The following is a 27,898-nucleotide window of genomic DNA, read 5'->3' as shown; positions in this document are numbered from 1 at the left end:
GACCACAACATTGGTGGTAAGTCTAATCAAGACATGGTTAATCAAACTACAACATGGTAAGTCTAATCAGATCAGGAAATGTAACAGACCATGGATAAGGCTAATCACAATGTGGTAAATATAACCAGGACATGAGTTAGTCTAACCACAACATGTTGAGTCTAACTACAACATGGTTTGTCTATAAATAACAACATGGTCACTTTAATCACAACACAAGTAAGGCTAATCACAATGTTGTAAGTCATTACTTTTGTATTAAGTCTGATATTGAATTTTTAGATAAGTCTAATAATAAGTATGGGTTAGTCTGACGACTGTTGTTATTAATTAAGACTACTAATGACTCTGATAAGTCAGGTTACAAACATAGGTAAGATTTTTCATGACTTGGGATAGTCTTATAAAGTATCTAACTGCAAAACTCTCTTTATAAGCTTTCTGCTTTTCCTTATATTTATACACAGCATTTGTAAAACACTTTCCTTGTAACAAAGTCTCAAGTATAATTCAGCATTATACTATTTTTCAGTTTGCTCATTTCTGTGTGCATATCTGTTTGTTTATTCAGAAATTGTCTCATAGACACATGAGAATCTCATACAACATACACACCCATACAGACACATTCACAATTACACACAAACACACCCACGCTAAAGCAACAATGTCAAGTCAACTAACAAAACCAATGGTCTGAACGGATGCAGACTTAAAAAGCAAACAATATTTTAATGCTTTAACTTTGCCAGGTTATTTTAAGAATTAAATATTGTGCTTTTTCATGGGGGGGGGGGGGGGGAGGGGAGGCTGTGATGGTTCAGAAAGGGGAGACAGATTACATTTCTGTACAATCTGTACACCCCTGCAGTGGGAATAAGATTTGAAGTAAAAAGAAAAGAACATGGGTGATTTCTACATCGTTATCATTCAAAATTTCATCTTTTTTTTTTTTAGATTGTCTCCATCCTCATCTTGTGGCTTTGTTTTCAAATAAAGCTCGTATCCTTTTCCATGTCTCTGGTTTACTCCTGGGCAGCATCTGCAGGGCTCATTATAGCTCTCATCCAGTCCTCTCGTTCTTCGGGTGTTGATGCCTGAAGGACAAACATTTTACCTTTCTGGGTCACCACGCTGAAGAGGTTTACTCGTGCTTTATTTTTTACTGTCACTTCTATCATAGAGAAGGGGTAAGAAAATAAAAATAAGGCAATTAAACTTCAATTCTTGGAGCAAGTTGATAAAAAAAAGCAACAAAACAAGTTGTATGTATGTATTTTTTGTGGCTTTAGCAGCCAAATAAAAAAATTTTCATTGTAGCTCCCATTTTCCTCTCTTCGCCCAGATGCTGGCAGAAACTGGAGTTTTGCTTCAAGACATTTAACCTTTCAAATTCAATCCAACGAAATGATACGAAAAAACAAACTTGTTGTGTTTCAGCAGTTTTGTTAAGTCTCCAAGTCCCTACCTTTATACATCTATTTCAATTTAAAAAAAATCCCAGTCTGCATGTTGCTCATATTAATATATCAATATGGGCTGCTTTAATTGGAAAAGTAGATTGTTGTTTTCTTTTCCATATCAGTCAGGAAGCATCATTCCCCTTGTGCCAGGACATCCTGGTATGGTAGTGTTAGTGTTCCATCACCGCAAAGGAAATCATAAAGAATTTACATACTGTACACCTCTGTACCTGAATCCTGAGTCTGCTCCACGGTGTTTACCGTACACCATCTGATGGGAACTTCCCCTAATGGCTTTTCACCCGACACCTACGCAAAGGAAAGGAAAATACAAGGTAAAGATCTGTTATTGAAATCAGAGCATGAAAGATAAGGAAATATTAAGTGAGTCTGTGCGTGTTAGGTTTGTACGGACCGCACCCCTGGTGCTACGCATCTAACAATGTACACAGAGTTACAATGTTTAAAGGGCAGCCAAGCAGTATCTTTATGGAGTTAATGTCTCGCATGTGGTATATGATAGATATATATATATATATCTGTCGTTCAACATGTGATATACTTTAATAAATATTCAGTTTTCATTAATATCATTATGATCGAATACTGATTGGTTTTACTTTATCATTTTGAGCTGTCAAATACATGATAAGAAAGTCGTGTGAATTTGAGTGTTATTAAGAGATTAACTCACCTTTGAACCCTTGTAATACTGTAACAATGGAGGATTATCCCAAAGAACAAATAACCTCGCTTTCCAAGTGTGCCTCATATGACCCTGGTGACAAATTGTTAATATGAAAATATTAGATCAAATAAAATCATCTTGACTATACCATGAGTTTTGTGTGAATTGTGATGGAATGAATGGTTTTAATGAAACAAGATATTTAAAAGGAGTTAATTCTTTTTCCTTTAATTCGTTGAGTGTTCAAATAGTGAAATGAGCCAAGAAGGCATTCATAATTTAAGAAGGGGGGGGGGGTGGGTGGGGGAAGGGGAGGGAATTGGGTAGCACCATGTGGACTGCAAATGATTAGTTCCATGATCTTACACCTGATAAGAAACAGACAACTGCCTGTTATATCCTAGAGTCCCTTTTTCCTTTGTTCAAAAAATAAGATATTTCCAGAATATTGTTGAAACATGAAGGATGTGTTTACCGGCACTCCAGGTACACAATATGCACTGTGTGTTAATAACATCAAATAAAAAGTAGGCACCAATGTTTGCTTAAAGCAATTGCATGTTGCAAGATATTTTGTTTGTGTGTTTACTGAATAATAATAATAATACATAATTTTATATAGTGCCAAACAAACTATGAAATAATTCTCTGGAATAAGTATGTGTTGCAGGTTAACATATCTTCAGAAAACAGACACCATCAGTTGTCAGGTGGCCAATATTGTACTTTTAAGTTAAGAAGACAGCCTTGACTAGATTTGGTGCAGAATAACATCCTTAATAATGTTATTTATGTTATCCTTTCATGTAATATCAGTATGTTTTGTATTCTCTTCATATCATATCAGTAACTGTAGTTAAGTAGCTAAGCCCTTTAATTTTTGTGGGGATGGGATTGGGCAGTGAAGGAAAGGTAAATTGTGGTCTTTGAAGATTTCCGAAAAATATCATTTTAGGTTTTAATTTGTCATTTCCAGCACAACTATGGAAAGATATATATATAAATGATAACATCATCAATTTCATAGCATTATTGATTAAAAAGCTCAAATATGAACAAATGTGAAAATAAACCACACCCTTTACCCTTAAAAAGTAAATAAGAATGGTACTCAAATGTCATTTTGAATCTAAGAGAGCTAGCTGCCCTGTATAGGAAAAACTGAGGGAATTCAGTCACTGAAGTGACACTTCTTCAGTTAAAGGGAAAGGGGTCATGACCTCGCTATCTTATGTGACTAGTACTCACTCTTTTGATAAGGAATCCCTGTTTGACGATTTTTCCCCTTGCAGTCGGTCCTGTGGTCTTTGGTTGAGCTTTCTTCTCTTCACTCTCACTCTCCTCTTCGCTTGAGAACTCACTGTCACTGCTCTCATCAAAGGTCCGCTTGAGATCACCAAGGTTATATGCAGACTGTCAGAGAATGGTTACCAATTTGAAACTTAAAAGTTAGTATTAAGTAGTCGAAACGACTGGAGTCACTCACAAAAGGGGCATCAGATTGGCAAAATTTATCTCCAATTTCCCCACCTCCATCTTCCCTTTCTCCCTGTTTCAAAATTAATCTTTTTTTTTTGTTTGTAAAAAAGAGAGGGATATAAGATCTTGGAAACCTTTCAAAAAGTGTCTGTGCACAGCAATCAAGAAGATAATCTAATTAATGACTGTTTTATCAGACACTACTCCATCACCCACCTCCCCCATCTCCTTTCTTCATCACCCACCTACCCCCGCCCCCCACGTCTCCTTTCTGCAGCTCCCACATACTCCTATAAACATTAGTTTTTACTAATAAATAAGGTCTACTGACTGTGATTAATTTTTTATTTAGGACTAATTGCACAGTAAAAACCAGCAATCAATGAGCCAGGTGGCTTCATAAGGGACTGGTCTTATTTATTTGCATCATGATCAATTATCAAGTTGTGATTTTAAGTTCCTTCATGCCCAGATACCCCCTTTTTCATTTTCTTGAAGATATTTCTAGCAACAGAATGAAAATTATATATTCCAAATGATGTTGTCCATACTATATATAATCCTTGAAAATCCTAAATTCCTTCCAAAGGAAGGGTTCTATTTTCTGTTTTTGAATCTGTACTTTTAACTCAAAGAGCAAAATTTACGGACAAATGCTCACAAATTTATAGAGGGTGTCGTCATCAAAGAAAATCTTCCTACACTCTTCTAGTGATTTGCATCGGGCTAACGGTTGAAGATGAGCTTCTGCGACAAGACTGGTTGCCAGGGCGATGCTTTCCTCGGGAGTTTCAGCAAAGGACCACTCTATGAGCCATTCGATTAAGTCATGACCTGTTGAAACCAAAGGTTTTTACAAAATTCTGAAATCTGGTAAGTTTTAGGAAGCTGATGAAGTGATCAAATATTCTGTTTCTTCACTGTTTTTTCATGCAATGTTGGTATTAATATCAAATAATAAAACAGAAACTTGGGAAATGGAGAAAATTGGACACATAAATTAATAAAACTGATAAAACAAATAGCACTTTAGATAGTATATGCTGCAAACCATAATAGCTGTTTGCTTTTTAAAAGTTTACTTTGCAATACAAGCCTGGCTACTATATTTTATCTGAACAGAGGAGGACCAGTTGGTGTGGCCTGGGAAGGGGTCTTATTTGGGTAACATTTCCCCTTTCTGACATTTTGAAGGGTGTGTTCATAAAGTGAAAATGAAATTGCCATATAACTTGGCAAAAAGGAATGAAACACATGGCTAGGATGAGCTATTCAGCCCTTAGTAGGTGGCGATTCCTTTAAAGTTCTTTCGATGGTACAAAACTTTCCAGTCACTGTTCCTATATTCATTTACGTAATAAATTCTAATTATTTACAAAAAGCCAAACTTTCTCTTGAAATCCTTCCCCTGTCACTGTCTGGTTCATATCGAATGACACTGGGGCGTCATCCCTTATTCCACCGTATGCAAGGTATCGTGGCTTATGACTGATGTCACCAGCAAAGAAATGACCCTTTAGGGATTGCCACCAACTACGGGATGGATAGCTCAGTTGGTAGAGCTCTGGGCATGTGATCCAGAGGTCATGGGGTCAAATCCTGTTCTAGCCATGTGAGCTTCTTTGCGCTTTTCCATTGTCTAAAAATTGTTGCATCCAGTTTTCTGTTATTCGTTTACTTATTATATGCCATATAACTTGTAAGATTGGAATGACTGCCTCTCTGTATTCAGACTGGAGTATCTAGATGGCTGAATCACCATCAAGATGTTTGATACTATTGAAATACCTTAAACGGTTTTCCACAGTAGTATTACACAAATATCTGAACGCTTTTTTTTTTTCTTCAAATTATTTCAAAATAAATCTTTTTCAAAATCAAAGAAATGTCTGGGGAAACACATGCTACAAGCTGGTTTGAAATCAATTCAATTAAATATCATCTGGGAGTTAAATGTGTATGTCAGGTCAGTAAGAGATAGATCTAGGATTATTTGAAATGGTTTTTAACTATTTCTTATTTCACAAATACACTTCACTTCAGACATTGCTCAAATTTGATATGCTATGGTCAAGTAAACCCTCATCTGGGACTCAAATTTGAATACCAGGTCAGAAAATAAAAGACATAGGATTTTTCGAAATGGAGTTTAATTTTTCTTACTTCAAAGATATTGCCCCCTAATACATTACTCACATGTCATGCTATATGTTATGGCCAAAGAATAAGAAAGTTCTCTGAGAGGTTACTTATTAAGGTCACTATAAAAAAGTATCTGGAAAGTTATGGACTGAAGTTCTTTCCTGTTTATCAATTAGGTTGAAACTGTCATGACAACAACTTCAACATTTCCAAATAGCACCTTAGAGACAACACACTTTTCATCTCTTGCAAATCAAAAACCGATTATTATTTTTTGTTATGTATTTAGCTGTGTACAGTTATGCTGTGCAATATGGACACATACTCACATGCTTAGGACTGACCACTTACCAGAGAAACAATTTGTGTACAAAACATTGTTTACGGTTTTTTCTTTGAGCTTGATACCCGCACCTTGATCTTGGAGGGCAGTAATCAATTCACTGGGGGAGAAAAGAAAGGAAAACAGAATCAGAGATGACATATTGTTCCAATTTGGTTTTTTTTGTTTGTCTAATTTTTTTTTAGTCAAAGTATTAGACAAAATAAAATAAAACTGTTAACAAACTGCTTATCCACTAGAGAGCCTGTGTAGGAGAATGTGTAAAAGTAAGTTGGCCTGACATTTCGATCCTAGCAGGATCTTCTTCAAGGCTAAATGACAATTAAGTAACAGTAACAGAAGGGACAAAAATACACACAGTAAATACAGACAGTATTAGACACTTAATTAGATGCTTTAAGAGGTAGGATAATGAGAGGTACCTGTAGAAACAAACAATACAACCAGAATAAATCAGTGGTTGCCAACCTTTCATAACTGCTACCCCAAGTGCCATCTCCTTCCTGCCCCTTTATCCTCCTATATCTTACCTCTGTAATACGGTGATGGAACACAATTGGAAAAATAAACGGTTCGTCTTTGTTTCTTGTTCTGGTTGTTAGTGATCCGTACATATTTGTATTGTAGGTTCTCATACACTACGTTGCATTACACAATGATACATAGTGATTGGAGCAAAATAAACCGAATCACCAGAAGACATCTCCCAATTTGCAGTTTATTCCTTATTTTACACAGCAAAATACAAACAGGCTTAAATCAATGAAGTTACCTTCAGTTGCTGCAATAACTGTTTTCTTTCAGTAGCAGTACAATTCCCCTCCAATTCCCTCCAATTCCCCTCCCTCTCACACCTCCCCCCAGACAAATAGGCTCATTACCCCCCAGTTTATCCCCATGTTGGGAAAAAACGACGTAAATAATTTATCTGAACTTTTAGGTTGTTATCACAAGTCATGTTATGACTTAAGAAAAAATAATTTATTGATATATTACAAATACTTAAGTAACAAGATGGATGCCATTATAGCCATGGTTACTATTGCAAAAACATAGAGGAGGCCTTGCAGAAACGATACTTAACAAGCTTTACCCAGCCCCCCCCCACACTCTCCTGTCCTCCCCCCTTTATATCCAAACCTCTTCTGCAGCAAAAGCAATACAAGAATATTAACTTAATAGAAATAAATATTGCACTTTCAACAGTTCTTCAGTCGGTTCATTCCCCCTGGGATAATTTACTCTCAGAACCATATATAAATGGTTTATTCAATATTTTATTTTGATATCGTGAGATGTCATGACTTACTAAAGATATTTTATATTGACCATTAGTTGACTTTGTTGCACATTTGGGAGAAAATTTGATGACCTTTCAATTTGAGGGGTTAATTGGATCTTTTTGTTTATAATTAAATTAATTACATTTAGCATTTGACTTCTTATAAAAAATGAAAGTCAACCTTCACAGATATTAAATATTGTAACATAATAATGTTTTTAAGTTGTAACTTATTCGGTTGTTTGAAATCTTTTCAGACTTAATTTTATGCATAACTAAGGAAAAACAAAACATAACTGCAAAACCATAAACAATATGAATTTCACGGAAATCTTTCCCTACGGAAATAATTTGTCTTGTTATGCTCACGTCTATACTATGGTATTGCATAGTAAATAGGTGTAAACAAATCCTTAAGCCAGAAAATGAATCCAAACAAGGAAGTAAGTTATCAAGTTCCTGACTTGAGTTTAATGATGTTTTGCCAAATTATGCTGTAACAAGAAAGCATGTATATATATAGGTAAACCGGAGTTTAATCTTGTTAAAACTAATGTTTGGGCCATTAATTTGATGTATGATATAGACTCATAATGAAAATTATATTACAGTACTGACAAGATGGTTCAGTGAACTACATGGACATAGAAGGGTAAGAGAAGAGGGAAGTGTAGGGGGATGTGGTAGGGGGCTGTGGTAGGGGGCTGTGGTATAGGGGGCTGTGGTATAAGGGGCTGTGGTAGGGTGGTAAGATGGAATGGTAGACGGTGGGCGAGGCAGGATGGGAATGGAAAGAGGGAATTAGCGAGAGAGTTAATGGTAGGCAGTGGGACGTGATGAGGGACAGTTAGGGTGTGCTTCAGAAATAATGCATAAAATCTTATGTTCCATTTTTTGCTTGGATCATAACTTTCTCATCATCATTATCACATCTTCCATCAAGCACACATGTCTTCCTCTGCATTTTTTTTTCTGACATAACTAGACTTAATTAGATACCCTTCTTCAGAAGTCCCAGTGACTTACACATATACTCTCTTTCCTACCCTGTGATGTCGAAAGTACCTTACACATGGAATACTACTTCCAGGTGGAATTCTGTTTATCTTCAATGCTGTGTAGAGACATTAGGTGTACATTAGGGATTAGGGCAGGAGGGGAGAGGCGGAGGGGAAATCATAAATTTGCTTTATGTATGGAAGTTGGGTAGGCTTCCAGTCGTGGACATTCTATTTGTTGGATAAAGTTTTCCAACTATTACGTCTTGTTCGATTGAAAATACTTTTTTTTCTTTTTCTTGTTTTCTTTTAAGTTTTCATAAATGAAATGGACTGAACCTGAAGTGCTTATTCCTTCTGTGGCTTACCTGGTGAGAATTCTCTCCGTTTGTTTTGAAAATGCACCTCATCTCTAAATTTTACATATTTTCTGACATACGTTTCACTCCACTCTGGAGTAAACATGCTGAATATTCGAAATCAACAGTATGTTCCAAAAAAAAACCTAATCATCTCATATTTTACTTACTTCAAGTCCACTCCAGTATGACTGCTTTGCTGTTCCTTCAGTCTGTCGCAGGCCTTGATAGCGTCACCTATAGCCTGGGCCCACTCGTCTCTTTCTGCATCACTGTGCGCCTGAATCAGTAATTCATGGCTAATTCTGCTCGAAACCTGGAAAACAGACTGCAAAAGCAAAACAAAATTATGAAACGATTAGCTGATTTGTATCAGAACGTAAACATGACTATTTTCAATATCCTCATTGTTGTACATCACGAAAGCACGAACTGGTAGTTCTAACATACAAGAAACCTGTTTTTCCCCTTGTTTTTTAAAGAAGAGCCTAATTTTGATCAATTTAAAACCTCTTAGAAATTTCAAGGTACACAGCTAAACGTCTGATTATATATCAAAGTTAAACTGGATTGGAGGATTGGAAAGTTTTTTTGAATACATTAAAAACGTATCTACCGAGAATTGATGTAAACTTAATGAAAAATATAACATAGACATAAATTTGGAATGTAGACGTAGTTAAATTCACTTACTATAGTTCTACTGTTGAGGATTTTAAGGATAGCAGAAGAGGGAAAAAGAACCTTTTCTGATTCTTATCCCTTCTGTGATTAGTAAAAATTATCATAATTAGATGGTGGGCAATTTTACTGATTAAAGCAAATAATGGTTTACTTATCAAACAAAGCATAATTCAACAAATTCATATTTACTTTATGCAGGTGTACTTTTACGGGAATAAAACTTTACAGTAAATTGTTCTTTTATCATTTTGAAATTTAATTCTATTCCAAGATTTTTTCCGCTTTCGCTCTCTGTATCTCTTTTCTGCCATCTTTTTTGAAGAATCGTCCCTTCAAAAGTTACCTTGGAAACCAGTCACATTCAGAATATAAACAATAAGATGATACCAAGCTTGTTTGCTTATAACCTGAGAAAGGTCTAGAGGTCAAATGTAAGCATATATTGTGACCTACCTGCTAGCTCTCATTAAATAACAAACATCTGGCAATCTCCAAAAGTATAGTATTTTATGTAAGTATCTTGCGACCTCACAAGTAAATACAGCAATATCCATAAATATACACCCCACTGATTTGAATGAACTGAATGAATCATTTATCACGCAGAAAAATCTTAAAAATCATCACAACATACATGCCCATTTTGCTCTTATGGAGAGAGAGAAGGGGGGGGGGGGGATTGGAGGGAACAATGTCAGGTTGTAGGTGAACACTTCACAAGTAGATGTAAATAATGAAAATATTTTGCCATGGTTACTTCTGACAAAGCTGAATTATTTCTGTGTCTTTTTCGTTGCCATGTTTATTCGGTTTCATTTGTCAATTAAACAGCAATTATCAACAAATGTTAATCATTATTTCTAGTGAATGGGGAACAAAAGCTTTTAAAAAATAGCATTGACAAACAGGCGTCGTTAATTCATGAACATTTCAACGTTTTGATGTATCGTGTAACTTTCACAAAGCAAAAAAAGGTCATAAATTATCATAGTTTCATTTCTTGGCAATTAGTTTCAAGTTGAATGTAATTTGCTTAGCCGGTTGGCTAAATTTAGTATCGATTTGCTGGACATTAAGACCTGTAAGTGGTCATATAAGTTGCTGATTCAGAAAGTAACTTGATTACGTGTTACAACCTTTTGTTTTCCCCACAGTTTTCATTGAGGATTAGAAGGAGCAGTGACTCCATGTGGTTACCATGCGCTTTTGTTTACTAAGTCTTTGAAAATATGGATTGAAAATTGTTGCTATATTTCCATATTGATTATTGAATTACACATTGTCAATTAGAAATTCTGTTAGGTGAATTGAAAGTCTAGCATTATATAATCTATATTTTCTTTTTTTGTGAGTCTAGCATTATCGACTTCTCACATGTTACTCTCAAGATACTGGAAACCTTGAGCATCACTTCCACGCAGTGTGGCGTAGTGATTTATAATTCTTCTGGTATACTAGTGTAAGAGCCAAAATTAGGGCTTCCAGTCTCCCCTTATGTCTCATTTGTTATACAATATAAAAGCTATATGCTATATTTAGCTATTATCTGTTCACTGCCATTGGTCACAGTAGTTATTCATGAAAATACACTCCCAAACAACATATAATTGTAATATTATACCTGCATGTAGAAAGAGTGCTGTAGTGTTGCGGAGACAGGTAAATAGATCGAAGCACTGTTAGTAGTCATGTCTGTGGTTGTACTGTCCCTGTACCGAGCAGGGACTGGCCTTGGCAGCCATCATCACGACTATATAATAGTTAAAAGTTGTCCTATCATGGGTGAACTGATCAATGTTGTTGTGGTGTACTCCGTTTTGCATGACAAACAGGGGTTTATTTATGCCAACTAAAGACCAGGCAGACACATGTATGGGTACTCTCATGATAGAAAGGTGGGCAATTTTCCCTCCTCCTCCCAACCCTGTTTTTTCGACCCTTCCCAAGAAGCTCATCAAGTGACTTCTTTTTAGGATGATCTGTAAACAGTTCAGCAAGAACTGTATTGATTTTTTTTATTAAACAGTTGACTGCAAGTCGGAACACTGCACTAAATTGCAAGTTCAAATAAGAGTGATTGCTAATTAATGTGTATGATATTATACAAGAATATATATACTGAATTAAATAAGGTGTCATTTTAGGTTTAAGCTTAAGTAGCCAGATAAGTGTGTTGTTTCTGTATATACTGCATGCCACATTTGAGTGCACTGTATATTTCTGACTTCTACTTGCACTCTTGAATATGAATAAATTATAATCACAGAATGTAAGATGTCCATGAAGGCCATAAAGGATGGCCTGTTAGGCAACATAGGACAGCCTGGTAGGCAACAGGGTGGCATGGTAGGTTACACAGGATGGCCTGGGTAGGCTATATAGGATGGCCCGGTAGGCAATTATAGGATGGCCTGGTAGGTTACATAGGATGGCCTGTTAGGCAACATAGGACAGCCTGGTAGGCAACAGGATGGCATGGTAGGTTACTTAGGATGGCCTTCGTAGCCTATATAGGATGGCCTGGTTGGCAACAGGATGGCATGGTAGGTTACATTGGATTGCCTGGGTAGGCTATATAGGATGGCCTGGTAGGCAACATAGGATGGCCTGGTAGGTTACATAGAATGGCCCTGGGTAAAGGCTACATAGGATGGCCTGGTAGGCAACAGGATGGCATGGTAAGTTACATTGGATGGCCTGCATAGGCTATATAGGATGGCCGGATAGGCAACATAGGATGGCCTGGTAGGTTACATAGGATGGCCTGGGTAGGCGCTACATAGGATGACATGGTAGGTTACATAGGATAGCCTGGGTAGGCTACATAGGATGACCTGGTAGGCTACATAGGTTATCCAGGGCAACATAGGATGGCATGGTAGATCACATAGGATGGCATGGTAGGTTACATAGGATGGCCTAACAAGTAATAGGCCATGAAGGATGGCTTGGCAGGCGTGATGGGATGGCCTGGCAATCGGGATGGGATGGCCTGTTTGGCTACATATGATGGCCTGGTAGGCTGCAAAGGTTAATTGGCCTAACCTGTTGGCAATTTAATTGCCATTCTGACCAGGCTGAATAGGACATCCATTACAGGCCTTACATGATGACTTAGCAGGCCACATAGGTTGCGACAGATCATCTTTATGGGCTAATTAAGAATCCATTGCAGCTTTAACTGTTAACAGGCTGTACTTACTTTTTTCTTTTGGTACATTGGACAAGGTGATAGAACTGAGCAGCCTTTCAGTGGTACTGCACCTGCGGCTAACTTGTCTCCTTTCTTCTTGTAGTAGAGAAGGACATCGTCATAGAGCGCAAACCAACGTGTTCTCCAGTTTGTTCGCACATGACCCTATACAGAGAAATAAGTCAGTTGTAAGATGTATGAAATTCTGTTCATTTCAAGCAGCTGCTTGTATGCTAGTATTAAACATTACACATAGCGCTTTTACAAGGTTCAATCACAAGCAAATACTGTAAAACGGTAAAATGCTATGATGTATCTAAATCCCCTCACCCCCCCCCCCCCCCACACACACCTTCTACAGTTGCAAACAACAGGTAATTTTGCCAGTTACTAAAAAATGTGGGGACACAAATTCAAAATCTTGCTCCGTTTGGGAGATTTTGCATATATACTTGAGAATAGTGTTGTTATTTCAATGAAATGAAGTCAGAACGATGAAGGTACTAAGTAGAGTATACTAGAGTAGCCTATACAGTAGACAATGTACAACAATCGTGAAGAGACAGATACACGAAGCACTAGAGAGTATACGATTTCTAAAAGACAAATGCAGAAATGTCAATGGAATTTACTGAAGAACGATCGACGGTACACAACAGGTGAGAGTGTAGAAGGTGGGTAGAGACATGTAAGTGAGAAGAGAAGTTTATGAAGCTCTCCTATAAAAATAATATAGTTAAAGAAATAGAAAATATAGCTCTAAGCAATCATAACTACGCAAATAGAGTAAGTAAATATGCATTTTATCAGCCTTTTTAACTCTCGAAGGATTTAATAAGAATAACAGTCATTTACAACTATCGAGTAATATTATTTCTTGTTTTCTTCTTTCATGGTACTGGAAACAAAAGTTGTCACCAAAGGTAATCAATGTCAAGAACCCATGTCATTATCTCTTTTAAAATGCTGATATGCAGTTTCACTCTCGCATGCAAAGAGTATAAACGACGTAGCATATGTAATAACATTTTTTACCTGATTGTTTTGGTATCATTTGAAGAGCCTATTGATTGACCATTTATACTCTGTAAGCACTTGAGGTGACATTGTATTGACCCTTACATCTAAATTATGATCTCCAGGCGGGATATTCTGTTTATCAGTATGTTTATGAAATAGATTTGAAATAGATTCTGAAAGTATATATCAATTCTGAAAGGTACTTCAATGTTAAAATACGTCAATGCAAATAGATATTTTAAACTACCTGTCGAAGAAATGTTGGAAAAATGTGTCAAGTTTGGGAAACTTTGTAGTGTTACCTTTAAGTAAATAGCATGTTGGCTTTTCCATTTAAAAAAAAAAGAGTCTTGAATCATCAGTCGAAGGTTTTATTAGTGCATGTCGTCTTTCTAAACTTCCAGAGAGGTTCGAAAATGACAACATTATGCGTTAATATCTTATGGAATCATGGCTATAATACAAACCTTCTTCACTAGGAAGCCCTCTTTGATCAGAACTCGTTTACCCATTCTGACGTGATGCTCTCTGAAAGAATTAAAGGGAGAAAATGCCCTTATGCAGTCGAAATAAGTTGCAACGAAAAAGGATGTCTCCAGTCGTGATCACCCCCCCCCCTCCCCACACACACACACACACAATTATGAAAACGAGAAGACGCTATTCTTTATATCATAATTTCCTTGATCCCCTCTATATCTTCCCATACCCCTATTTGACCCGGGTTGCAGCACCCCCCCCCCCCCAACAAAAATTATCATCGTCATTGGAGTAAAAGCATTAAGAGCTGATGCTTGCCGTAAAAATGAATTTCTTCTATAATCAGTAGCTGATCCAGGATTTCCCGAAAGAACAATACTTTTCTTCAAAATATTCACTTACTGACTTACTTATACCCCACCTAAACTTGCCTCTATAGAATCTGACTTCACAACCCTATCGGGTAGAAGAGCAAATGGAACTTATACCATGTGAAGTCCATGGTACAAGGTTCAATGTTAAAAAAAGCCATAACTTCATATTGATACAGACACGAAATTTTACAACACGTTCCTCTTGAACTATTGCCCAGGTATTTCCTGTGTCGTTGGTTACAACGTACACACACATCGGTATACTGTAAACGGAAATAGTAGCAGATTGTTGATAATAAATACATACCCTTCCTGCAACTGTGCAATATATATATATATATATATATATATATATATATATATATATATATATATATATATACATATATATATACATATCTATATATATATATATATATATATACACTACGATTTCTATTATATGTATATATGTAGATATATATATATATATATACACGCACAGACAACCCGTTGAGATTAATCAGTGATAAGGTTTAGTTCTTCTTGACTAACCTTTGTTACGTATATTGAACATGCGTAAAGCAATGAGTCTAAACAAAGCAAGGGGAAAGATCTAAGCTAGGTAATTACAAAACGGAGAGGAACTTTAAAAATATTCATACCATTGTCTGGCGTTGTGGAACCCATATTTTGCTAAGGATAAGGAAGTACACGATAAAGCCCAGAGGAGGGCTACTATATGATGATTAGTTCCTTAAAGGGTGGTCCTTATTATAGGCGGTTACAGCTGCTGAATTTCACAACACTGGAGCTTAGGAAGTTACGTGGTGACTTTGATTCAGGTTTTCAAGATTGTATGGTTTTGACAATTTATCCTTCACTGACTTTTTCATGTTTGCTAATAGTAGTTGTACCAGAGGTCATTGTCTTAAACTCCACAAGTTACAAAGCCTTGATGGGGACTTCCTGGTCCTTGCTTTCTTCTACTAAACTAAACTACACTAAACTTGTGTAAATGGAACAGAGATTGACACTATAGTGTGCGCCCATTTACAACGGTAAGATGCAATCCTGCCTATAAACGTTAAATGAAATCCAAATTCATTTATAATGCGTCACCGTGCCCCCCCCCCCCCGGCCTTATATACCTTGGGTGTTACAAGATGCATATTGCATTTCTTGTAAGTCATGAACAATGTATTGGGTCTTGATAATAAAATGCGGTTATATTGTATCAATATTCACCGTAGTTTTACTGTCTTTTGTGTTGGTGGAATTGAATTAAATAAACTTGAATTTGGTTTCGCTTTACGGTAGGTCCTATACTACCGCAAATCTACTTGTGTGAACGTTTCATCGTTAAAGTAAATGCGCATTACCTAAGTTGCTTCATAAAATAGTATATACGTACATCTCTTCCAGAGGAATATTGACCGACCATGAATGCGTTTATATAGGTTTATTACGAACTATCCGTTTTGCATTGCCCATATAGGATTATTATTAGTACAGAGTGATTTATTAGCACAATCTTGCGTTTGGACCTAACTTCTAGTCTCATCCTATGCCTCAGAGAGCACAATTTGACCTATACACTTTTTGCCGGAGATAGACCCCCCCCCCCCCTCCTGCATGAATGTTGTATTCATCGACCTCACAATCACACCCCTCACTCGTAATTTGTTTGTATCCGCCAACCCCCATCAATAAAAGTTATGTTCCTATACCTAAATCAGTCGGAGAAAATTTGGAGTTTACCCCCTCCCCATTCACCTTTGAAATCCTGCGCACATCTCTGTACAGTTTCACTTCGAAAGGGACTATATGTTGAAACTGATCCTATAGTTAAAGAGGTTAATGAGAGATCTACAATGTATGACCAGCATAGGTCTATATGCGGAATCGCATTGTGAACTGTATACTGTATAGGGCAGGGGGTGGGGGGGGGGGACTAATGGCAAGAAACGAGGCATATCACTTGTAACATTACAGTACTAGATGGACTAATATGATTATTACCTTGACTTATAACCTTGATTTGGTCAACAATGAACGTAACGATTACTGTTTCGAGTATTACAAAAAAAAGAAGATTTCTGACCCTGACCAAAATATAAAACAAAATAATGACCTAGTTTTTATTATGGTTTTTTAAGTTAATCTATAATCCATTAGATTTGATGGCAAAGTGTCATGTCACTCTTCAAAAGCACACTCGTATTGACATTACGAACAGTTCATATAACCTTTATCCAATAGAAACAGGACTCTCGTACTGCTCATACTGTTAGTACAAGTGCTTTGAAGCAGAACATGAAAGTACAGTATAGTTTCAAATGGGTGTTATCGGCATTTCGTCTTATGCAGACAAATTTTGTTCACATACCAATATTAATCACATTTAAAAGGGAATTGGACAGGCGCATAGCCATGGGGGGGGGAGGCGAAGGGGGCGACCGCCCCCCCCCCCTTGAGCATTTTTTAAAATATTTTTATGATATCGCTAGTAATTTCAAGCTTAGGTGCAACTTACAAGGCCTGGGAAGTGCCATTTACAGGGATCTGGGAGGCATTTTCAGCCAAAATTTTCTTGTACGCGTAGCACCAACACATGGTCGCACTACGCTTAGATTGTTTCAATGGAGAATCTACGGCTCTGATAGTTTGCCTACAGGTTCGCCCCTCCCTTGGCAAATTCCTGGCTACGTGCCTGGACTTGGAAACCCTAAAACATTCCCCTTTTACATTATAAATAGAAATGAAACTTGACCAGCCAAACTAATGCACGTCAAGTTCAATGTTATGACATTTTTAGTATCGAGTGTTTAACATCAAGAAATTAAGAGAAACTTACCAAAATCAAACTTAGCAGGCCGTCCAGTGAATGAACAGTCAATATACATAGAAGTCAAGAGTAGGGATGTTTTGAAATAAATTTTTGACAGTTAAGAAGCAAAACAATATTTTGAGCCATGTTTTAACGGCGTACCGGTATACGTTTGACCAAATTCAAATTTGGCCGAATCTACTATGAGTGTGCCTTGATCAACCGACACTCATAACCAGAATGGTGTTTTGTTTATACTTCCGTTTGATATCATTGTTTTAGCTTTTGATTTGACCAGAGGCGCAAACCCCATTCTATACTGGAAGTAGGGGGGGGGGGCATGCAGGGGTGGCTGCGATGTTATTTCGTTCAGGGGAGGGGCACCGCTCCCCTTTGATGAGTTTTGGTGAAATGGAGCGTGGTTCCATGCAAAATGGTGCTATATTTTGCGACGTTTGACACAATGTATATGAATTTTCTACTGTTTAGGTTGTACACGGCATAGGTTATACCGTAATATATGTTATATATATTTATGTACTATACGTAATAGCATTTTTTGTGTAATATTCTGTTTACTCAGTGGGTGGAGGTGGATTGAGTGTCAATGATTCTATTCTGGGAGGGGGCTTAAGCCCCCCCCCCAACAAGTATACATGGTTGCGCCCCTGAAATGAACAGCCAATTTATATATATATATATATATATATATATATATATATATATATATATGTCTTATACACACATACATCTAAATATTTATACTTCCTATAACAACCAAATTCAGACATTAAACACGCTTCACTTCCTCGTGATCTTCTATCTAATATCGTCAACAAAGATAAGGAACATTAAATAAAATTTCTTTTTCCGTAATTAATCATATCATCTCGCCCTATACGTGTCTTATTTACCTGTCTAGAAAACAAACGGCTGGTTTATAATCTTTATCGGTGTTTGAAAAGGTTATACACATCATTAGCATAGATCAGAGAGATTTTCAAGTAGAGTATAAGGGCCCGGATGCCAATATGTGTATTGTCACACGTGATTAATGACGAGCCTTACATTGCGTGAGCGTCTTATAACACCTGTGTAATTATTAATCTATAGCCTACTTCAGTAGCTTGATTAATGTGAATCAAAAACATTAGAATATGAAACAATTTGGAAACTTGCAAGTTACCATCGAAATCATATAATTTTCTTAGATAATTAACGTAATGTAAAGCAATTGTAGTAAATACACATTGACAAAAACTGTTTTGCATTTCTTCGGGGTTTGCACACAATTTTCTGTTTCAAGATTCAATACGGCATAACATGAATACATCACGTTCGCATGCATATTCAACTAATAGACTTCATAACTCCGTTAGGTAAATTTATGTATTTCATGTACATATGTCAACATATATAATAGGATCAAGAAGTAAAACAAAACACAAAATATTTTATGTCAGTGTGCTGACTATATAAGACATCACATCTGTTCGCTCCAAGTTCACATTTTGGTACAAACTGTGACAATCATGGGCGGACTGGGTCTTAAAATCGGCCCGGGCATTTTTCACCTAGACCGGCCCATTATTCATTGATATGTTACTTACATAGTGATCGCCGTCCTGGGGGAGGGGTGTAAGAGGAGGGGTGTCCCCCTCCCCATTGAGATTCTGTTGAAGTTAAGGAATGCCTCTATAGATGCAAAATGGTGCTATATTTCTCAATTTTGTAGGTTACAATTATCCTTTAAAAAAGACCCAAAAATCATTTTCCTGAAGCAACTTGATTAAACTGAGAAAAGTTAAAAACGTAAGCAAAAATAGACAAAAATATATGTTTTAAACTGGATTTTATTTAGTTTTTCAAGCATTTTGTGACAACTCGTTTGAATAAAATGGAAAAAACCTAAATAAAATCCACTAAAACATATATTTTCAATAACACGAGCACATGTCATGTTTATAGGCAACCTACACAGTTCGCTGCTACTGCCAGCCATCAATGATATTTTTAATGTCAAGTTTGGCCAAGATCCTTTTTTTCCACAGACATCAACATGAACGCTTCAAGATGTTCTTGTGTCATGGTACAAACACCCTACTGTATGTGGGTCATTTTTATTCATACATAATCTCTCAGGAATTAGCTACTGAATGATATCCAAATAATCTAAAAAGATTTTACCTTTTTTTTTGCTTCGTTTTTCTGGAGGACGAGGTGCAGATTAATACAATCTGTATTCTCTGCCAAATTAACGCTATGTATATGTCAGAATGCATTGTTCACCGAACTTGTATATCTTGTCGTAAAAATATTAGCAAGGACGGGTTGCCAATAGCACGTTCTTCTGTTACGAACTAACAGCCTAACTAACATGGTGATTTCATGAGCTGATTCCCACAGTTAAAAATATATTTTTACACAGCCCGTCTGTATTCTATTAACTACTGTGAAAATGGGCTGTAATTGTGTCCAGGCTCCCCAGCCCACCGGCCCACCGGGCATTGCCCAAATGCCCGTGTGGCCAGTCTGCCACTGGTGACAATTATGAATTTTCACAAGAAATAGGAAGAAAGTAATTGAATCCATATTTCACCAGAATGCCTACGGTTATACATCGCTGTTTACCAGTACTATATCTATTATATTTGACTGAGTGTTTCATTAAGTTCGTTTCCCAGAATGCAAATGGTAAGGTCGAGTGAATATTTACACGTTGAACAATTGAGTGTTCACAGTATGACCCAGTTATCCCAAACTTAGCGAATCTGGATATTAACGATGGACGAGATTGCCTGTCTCCCCACAACCCGAACACTCGCTCTATTGTGTCTAGTGAATCGGTAACCGCTTCAGCACTGTACTCCCGTAGCGACCGGCCAGCTCTTCGGTGGCATTATAGAATATATATCAATCCGCCCGGATGTTCTCCTATTTCAGGAAAAGTGCCAAAATGCAGTGGAAAACATCTTTTTTTCATACGTTATCAATCAGGATATGGTTTCTTTTGGCTTGTATGTTGAAGAGCATGAATGAATGTACATGAGGTTCAAAAATTGGGTCAATTGAGGCAAATTTAGGCCTCCCAGGAGCAACGTACGAAAATTGTTTTCCTATGATCGAAGAGGTGTGTTTACAAGTGACGAAAAGTTCAGGCTCGAATAGCAAAACAAATAAATATGCATGGTCATGGTACGGACAATTGATAGTGCCATGAAAGGCCAACTTGTCAGCTATCCGGTGATGGTTAGTGTTTAGCTAATGAGAACTTCTATCTAGACTTAGAGACCACATTACTTTTGTGATTGAGTGTGTAAGTCAATGGGGCTCTTAATGGGCGTTTGCTACCCTACAGGCCCATAACCCTCGTAATTCTATCACCCAAAGTTTCTCAACGTCTCTGTTTGTCTTAGCCGTTGTTATTTGCCCGAATCTTCATTTTTGGTACTCATCGAAACGGCTATTGGTGTCAGTCACCCATCCACATTTGTCCTGGAGTACCAGTACTTGTGGCCCGACACAGCATGATCTATGGGTATAGTCTATTCGTCTCACATGCATCGACACTTGTTCTCGATAGTTTCATCTTGTGACCCCATAAGACTTAGTAGTACCATCGGTATATAGCCTGTCCTGACGAGAGGGACGCAGAGGGGTCAGGGGATTACAGCCCGGGGCCGGTATCAATAATGACCAAGTGAATCTGCTCTCTTTTGCATCACACATATATACATTTCGCCACACAACTATGTACTACACTCCCATATGGTGCAGGTGCAACATGCTCTTTTTAGTATTGTCATATACGTGGTATAGCTGAAAATAAATGAAGCCGGCTGGCCACAAGAATTATTAAAACAAAGGTAACGTCTAGCATATGCTCTAGTATGAAGCATTTCTGTTTATAGGCTATATAACATAACGCAGACTAGACTATATGGGTATATTGTCTCCCTTTAACGGCTATTGTATAATTGCAACAAAAACTCACGTTAAAACTATACAAAGCTTATCCTAACCAGGAAATACGACAATATTGAACGCATTGTTAACATCTATTGTTGTTTATATAAAATCACACAGGAATGTTAAAGAGGCTATAAAAATAAGAGGCTATAACAATAAGAGGCTATAACAATAACCACAACAGACTCTTCCCTTTATCTATATCCTTCTTGCCATTATAATTGTGTATATACGCACTCGTATATGTTTAAGATAAGTTTTTGTTTCGTTAAAACTAATCAAGTAAACCATTAAGGTCCGACAATTCAAAGAATTGTCTGCCCCATCAAGCCCCCCCCCCTCCTCCCCCGCCTCTCACCAGTTCGTACGTCCCTCTGTTTCAGATCACTGCTTACATATTCTACCTGCTCACCAGTCCCGTTTCGTGATAAGAGGCATGAAGCTCAGCATCATCTTGTACATGCAGTTGCACAACCGCGTAAGTATACGTCTGGGGTGGGCTTTTATCCGTCAAACAAAAAAATCGGCGGGGGGGTGGGTCATTAGCAGAGAGAATATTACAAAACCTCCTATAGTGCACAGTATACATAAATATACTTATAACATGCATGTGCAACTTAAACAGTTGGAAACATCTTCCAAATTGTTTCAAAAGTTGCAAAATATAGCACCATTTCGCATCGAAGCATCATTCCACTTTAACAAAATTTCTCTTTCGTCCCGGTGAGGAGTCTATAAGAGGTACCTCTGGAAACCTCCCTATAATGAGACTTCTCACCTTCCCCCCTCCACTTCCAGTGCCATGCACTTTTGCTTAAAATAGAACATATTTTGGCGACCATATAGGTGACATTCAACAGCTGTAGCCTGTTAATGTCATAATATATTTGGATAGGAAGTTATGCTCTTTACCGAGCATCCGCAGATAGGGATATTCCCTGAGCAAGTTGTTATAATCGCATGAGCTAATGTTACGACCGAAAATGGCAGCATCAGCAATATACATTGTTCATATCCGCGCTTGCGTCAAACAACCCGCCGTTAAATGTGTCGTGTAACGGAATGGGTATACTATTGAAAGTATGGTGGTATTTGATAGTAATCTAAATAGCATTACAAAAACACGACATTTTGCGTTCCCTTTCTTTTTTATCATGAGTCTTGTTTCACAATTTGCTTGCCAAATTTCCGAACAGGAAGACCTTTCTTTCATGATGTCGTTCCCATGAATCTATCATACCATCAAATAGTGCATCATGTTCTTGATTTTGGAACATTTCATCATACATAAAGTGCGCTAATTATACAATCACGTTCCACACCTCAACAGAGTACTGGGATGTGTCATTCCTTTCGCCTCACAAAATAATATCAGTGGCGTAGGAAGGTACTTTTGAGTGGGGGGGGGGGGCTGAAGACTGATGGCCGGCATGGGGGAGGGGTATAAGGGGAGGAGGTGTCCCCTTCCCCTTTGGATTTTTTTTTTGCATTTCCAGGTGGCCTCAGATGCAACTTGGTGCAATATAGCACACTTCAACACCCACTTCATTTTGTAAATAATTTTGCATTTTCACCTGGCCTTAGATGCAATTTGGTGCTCCAAATGAGATTTTTTTTCTCATCTGGAAATGAAAAAGGGGTTTTCTGACTTGCGAAGCGGAGGGGGGGGGGGCGGAATGATACTTCCGCCCCACCATATTTTTCACTGGGGGGCTGGCGCCCCCAGCCCCCCGGTTCCTACGCCCTTCAATAATAACAATAATAATCATCATGATAAGAAATTAATAAATAAAACACCGAAAATGTACGACTTATACTTATTAAGCTTAATATGTGAAAACTTACTTGTAAAGCGTTTTTTCCTGTTTTGATTTTCATATTTTTGGGTATTTAATCACAACTTTATAGTTGATTATATTGGGGTGGGGGGGGGGGTCCAAATTCCTACGACGGATTTTGGAAGGGCATGAACCCTTTATGGACGGGCTGTAAAGGAGGCTCGAATGGTGCATTATGAGGCATATAGTTAGACTACATCATTAAGTTTGAAGGAAAGGTTGGGCTAATAAATACTTTTAATATAAAAACTATAAAAAAAAACGACCGACTAAACGTATTTACTACGACTGACGGTAAAGGCGTGACAGACCTTTCCCCCTTCTCCTTCACCATGCCCCTATGTGGACGCCACTGGTTGATTGAGTTCATTTAATAACATATTTTATGACTGAAGATTTTGGCGTTTACCAGTTTGCTTTTCGCTTCAAATTACCTGGAAAAGAGTATTCCGACCACATTCATAAATCACCGGCTGATGAAAATTTACATGAGACTAATACAATTTAAATGAGTATCTTAGTGTTGATCGATTGTTCTGAAAAATAACTGTAAAGTGTTGACCAAACGCATAATGTGAGTGTGTTTGTGTGTTAAGTTGCAACTCCGTCCCTCTTTTTGCATTCATGTTAGGATCATCTTAGATCATCTTAGAATCATCCAGCTAGGACAATTTTTATAGACTGTACATAAGCATCATGCTCCAAAGCACTTTGTACTGACAGAATGAGCAGTATATTCAATTTCCTGCTTGTATTAGATAAAGGTTTTGAACTGCACTACCAATAGGAGTGCTTTGAAGCGTGATATGGGAGGACAGTACAGACTTTCATCAGCATGAGGAAATTCTCTCAACTGGCTGAGACCGATTGGTACATAAATCATGAGAGAGTCATCAAGCATTTATTTTTCCCCGAAAGGGAAACCTTTTGCGTCGCTCTTACCGACTCTGCAAAGTTGTGAGGGGGGGGGGGTGGGCGTATTGCAATGTCGGCAATGACCATAATGCGGACCACAAAGTCGTTAAATTACTATTACGGTTATAGATTCGTCCAACACGGCAGCATACAGAAACGTTGTACTCAAAGCCGAAGCCAAAGTGAATTAATCAGGTCACATTCGGAGTCTATGCATGCTTAGTTCTTCAATAACGCCCTCATTACCTTTTCGGGAAACATTCCATGCTGTAGTTTCTTTCTGTTGTCTTGTCTAGAATGTTCAAGTACTTTTCGCGAGTTTGTGAAAAGCTATCTCTCTGTTGATCGCGCAATATTTCTGTCATATATATCGGTTTCGTTGTTGTTGTTAATTATTCGTTTTGCTTTTGTTTTCCCTTTTTGGCTAACTTGCAACGTATTGCACATATTGTCAAAGTACCTATTGTTCCTTCAAATTCGATACATACAGATATAATTGACTAAACACTTTACGAACCAAATGTAACGATTGTTTGTATTGTTTTACATGTATTTTGGAGATAAAGTACCGTCCTTATCGGTTAACCTCTGCATGAGTTGACAAGTTTCGGGGTTTGGTATCAGATCTGATGACTAATATGAAGTGACATCCTCAAGAAATTGAAATATCATCATACCATGCGAATATGAAAACAACTTAAAAGCATCAATCAATTTTACAAATGCGAGTAAGAAAGAAAAAACTGAGAGGAAAAATCATTTATGCGAATTTCAAATGCTTTGGCAATGACAAAACACAAATGAGACGATTCGGTCGCAGACAGGCGCGTAGCCAGCAATTTGCCAAGGGAGGGGCGAACCTGTAGGCAAACTATCAGAGCCGTAGATTTTGCATTGAAAACTATCTAAGCGTAGGCCTTGTAAGTTGCATCTAAGCTTGAAATTACTAGCGATATCATAAAAACATACAAACAAAATTATGCTCAAGGCGGGGGGGGGGGGCCCTTCGCCCCCCCCCCCTTGGCTACGCGCCTGTCCAAGTCCCTTTTGAAATGTGATTAATATTGGCTACGCGCCTGGTCGCAGATCACATATTACTAAGCTTTCTTTATTTTTGTATTTATTATTGATTTATCTTGAACATTCTTGAATAATTCCTGATATAGTTGGATCACATGACCTGTTTTGCAGAAGACTAGAATGCATAGGGTTAACCTTAGGAAGGTTTTCTTGGTTTGGGTACGTGTGCTTTTTCCTTCTTTTTTTCTCTCCCCACCCCCACCACCCCCCCCCCCCCCTGTATGCGCATATGTGTGTATGTATGTTTGGGGGTAAAGATGGAGTTTTGGGTGGTACTTGCAAAAGTTTATCCGGTTATACTCCCCTTCATAGTAGTGGTTGACACGATGAACAGTTCATAATACGATGTGAGAAACTTCGCACCTCTGAAAGTCTTCAACTGTGTCCATTGAGGTCATCATGAACGGGGTTTTGTTCAAGATGGACTCGAATTATCTATGACTGATGTGCTAACTATACACTTTTCACACACATTGTATGTGTATGGACACTAGTTTTGGAGGCACTTCAGATGGATGGATGGATGGATGGATGGATGGATGGATGGATGGATGGATGGATGGATGGATGGATGGATGGATGGATGGATGGATGGATGGATGGATGGATGGATGGATGGATGGATGGATGGATGGATGGATGGATGGATGGATGGATGGATGGATGGATGGATGGATGGATGGATGGATGGATGGATGGATGGATGGATGGATGGATGGATGGATGGATGGATGGATGGATGGATGGATGGATGGATGGATGGATGGATGGATGGATGGATGGATGGATGGATGGATGGATGGATGGATGGATGGATGGATGAATGAATGGATGGATGGATGGATGGATGGATGGATAGATGGAAGGATGGATGGATTCAGTTGATACTGAACTTTCATCCCCTCCCCTCCCTTCCTATCGGCAGGCACACATCCTATCAGATTTTCGTTCTCCTAAACATACCCCTCTCCACTATACATGTCCCCCACTCCAACCCCACCCGTCACCCCACCCCACGTCCAAATACAGACGTTTCCCACGTGAAATGGGAACAGTCCAACTTCCTATAGGGACTATTAAAATTAATTAACGTCTGTACTGATAGAAGTAGGACTGTATGCGGTCAATCTCAAAAGAATGTCGACAAAAGGCAATGGGTTTGAACACACGCATTTTGCCCTGCTCCAGCGGTCCGCACTTTTCGGCCCGCGGATGGAGGCAGGATGGAGGACTGAATCACTACCCACCAGAAGCACCACCCTGGGGATCGCTGCTCGGAATTCTAGAGAGCTAGCTAGGACCAGAGTACTACTGACTTGACGTTAAATTATAATGACTTAAGCGTTCTCCGTCAGCTAGCTCCGACAAATTGAAGACTAAATTTACGATGTCAGCACCGCACATTTTGGGACTCGCTTCGTAGTTTGCGAACCGTCGCCCAACCCCACCACTCGACCATTTCGCGGAACTTGACATTAAATCAATTGCTTCTAAGCAATATTGATATAGGTTCTTTGTAGTGAAGTTATGCTACGATTTTTTAACATGTATTTATTTTTTTATTTTTGGAGCCCGGTGCTTAGCGCAATGAGATTTTCAGTATCGATGTTATAAAATCATAGAAACCGCATTCATTTATTCAACTTGTTGCATCCGGGCCCGTAGACAGCTTTCCACATTTTGAAGGGCAGATCGTTTGTTTGGAGGGGCAGAATTATTGTTTGAGGGGGGCATTTGCATAAATCCATCATAGGGGGTCCATTTAGATGAAAACGTGATAACAAGGTTTTTTACCCTCAAGAGTACTTACAGACACAGACGATGCTTGTGAGTTTAGCACCGTCGGTGCTCTAATTTAGTTATAGCAGTCAAAATTACAACGCTTTACGGTATATATATATATATATATATATATATATATATATATATATATATATATATATATATATATATATATATATGTATATATTTGCAGTAGGGCAATTTGCGTATACAATAGATTACCGCATGCACTACAGCATGCCACAATGCACAATGCGGTTGTTTAAGTTAATGAATGAAAGAAACTATAGTAAGCTATAGTGTAGTATTAAAGTTCACACACACATACACTCATACATACACCCACACGCAGAAAGACTCATAACAAAGTCAAATAAATATTACTTACGTTATGGAAGTCACTCAAGTGTGTCTCGTCAATGCCGTTGACTTTGGATTAGATAAGCACAAGTTGAAATTACGCGACAGAGACTATACAGTTTAAATGCCTTTGCAGGAAACTTAAACAGTGACGAGTTTACTGCACACTGACACATATACAAACTGCTTTTTCGATCGTCTCCTGCAACAAGTGAGAATGTTGATTCACTTCCTGCTAGGATAAGCTTTTTTGGCTCAAAGAATATTTTCCAACAAAAGCCCACGGTTTGTTATTTCTGACTATGGCATACCTGGATTTCATAGTGTGGCTTCGGAATTAGTCACTAGCCACCCACCACTGGTGTGCACACACACATAAAGTGAGTGTACGTTGGTTAACTTCCTGGTTCTGACCTTATAACAAGAACCGCTTACATTGAACTCTTTCAGGACGATTGAGGTATTATAGGTAATCTCAAGGGAATTAAAGGTAATCTATAGTCCGAAAAAAATCTGTACATCTTAACCACAAGTCGCCTTATTATAACCCTATCGTGATACTAAAACGAATTGGCTGGTGGTCATGATGTTAGTGAAGCTGAACTGCAATTTATACTCTTTCGTTTCAAATGACCGAGTG

At 38.0% G+C, this 27,898-nt stretch overlaps 1 protein-coding gene and 1 long non-coding RNA gene across 6 annotated transcripts; one reads left to right on the top strand and one right to left on the bottom strand.

Moving 5' to 3' along the window:
- Positions 1–786: 786 nt before the first annotated feature.
- On the bottom strand, positions 787–27,898 carry LOC139962079 (pleckstrin-2-like). 3 transcript variants are annotated; one of them, XM_071961938.1, is made up of 10 exons: positions 27,287–27,898; positions 14,119–14,179; positions 12,641–12,796; positions 8,925–9,082; positions 6,124–6,215; positions 4,292–4,464; positions 3,400–3,564; positions 2,158–2,241; positions 1,679–1,772; positions 787–1,174 (listed from the first exon to the last, which is right to left on the bottom strand). In XM_071961938.1, the coding sequence occupies exons 2-10, from the start codon at positions 14,161–14,163 to the stop codon at positions 1,026–1,028; spliced, it is 1,116 nt and encodes a 371-aa protein (XP_071818039.1). In that variant the 5' UTR covers positions 14,164–14,179; positions 27,287–27,898; the 3' UTR covers positions 787–1,025. The 3 variants fall into 3 exon arrangements, with proteins under 3 accessions (XP_071818039.1, XP_071818040.1, XP_071818041.1); XM_071961939.1 differs by having other exon boundaries at positions 1,694–1,772; positions 27,287–27,895; XM_071961940.1 differs by lacking the exon at positions 14,119–14,179 and having other exon boundaries at positions 27,287–27,897.
- On the top strand, positions 4,365–25,032 carry LOC139962083 (uncharacterized). Of its 3 annotated transcripts, XR_011791140.1 has the most exons (5): positions 4,365–4,503; positions 5,103–5,242; positions 8,710–8,766; positions 9,761–9,869; positions 21,667–25,032. It is a non-coding gene; the product is annotated as an uncharacterized lncRNA (long non-coding RNA). The 3 variants fall into 3 exon arrangements; XR_011791138.1 differs by lacking the exon at positions 21,667–25,032 and having other exon boundaries at positions 9,761–12,634; XR_011791139.1 differs by lacking the exons at positions 5,103–5,242; positions 21,667–25,032 and having other exon boundaries at positions 4,370–4,503; positions 9,761–12,634.

This window comes from Apostichopus japonicus, chromosome 20, assembly GCF_037975245.1.
Source record: "Apostichopus japonicus isolate 1M-3 chromosome 20, ASM3797524v1, whole genome shotgun sequence".
Classification (NCBI taxonomy): domain Eukaryota; kingdom Metazoa; phylum Echinodermata; class Holothuroidea; order Aspidochirotida; family Stichopodidae; genus Apostichopus; species Apostichopus japonicus.
This window is presented reverse-complemented; position numbering and strand designations above follow the sequence as displayed.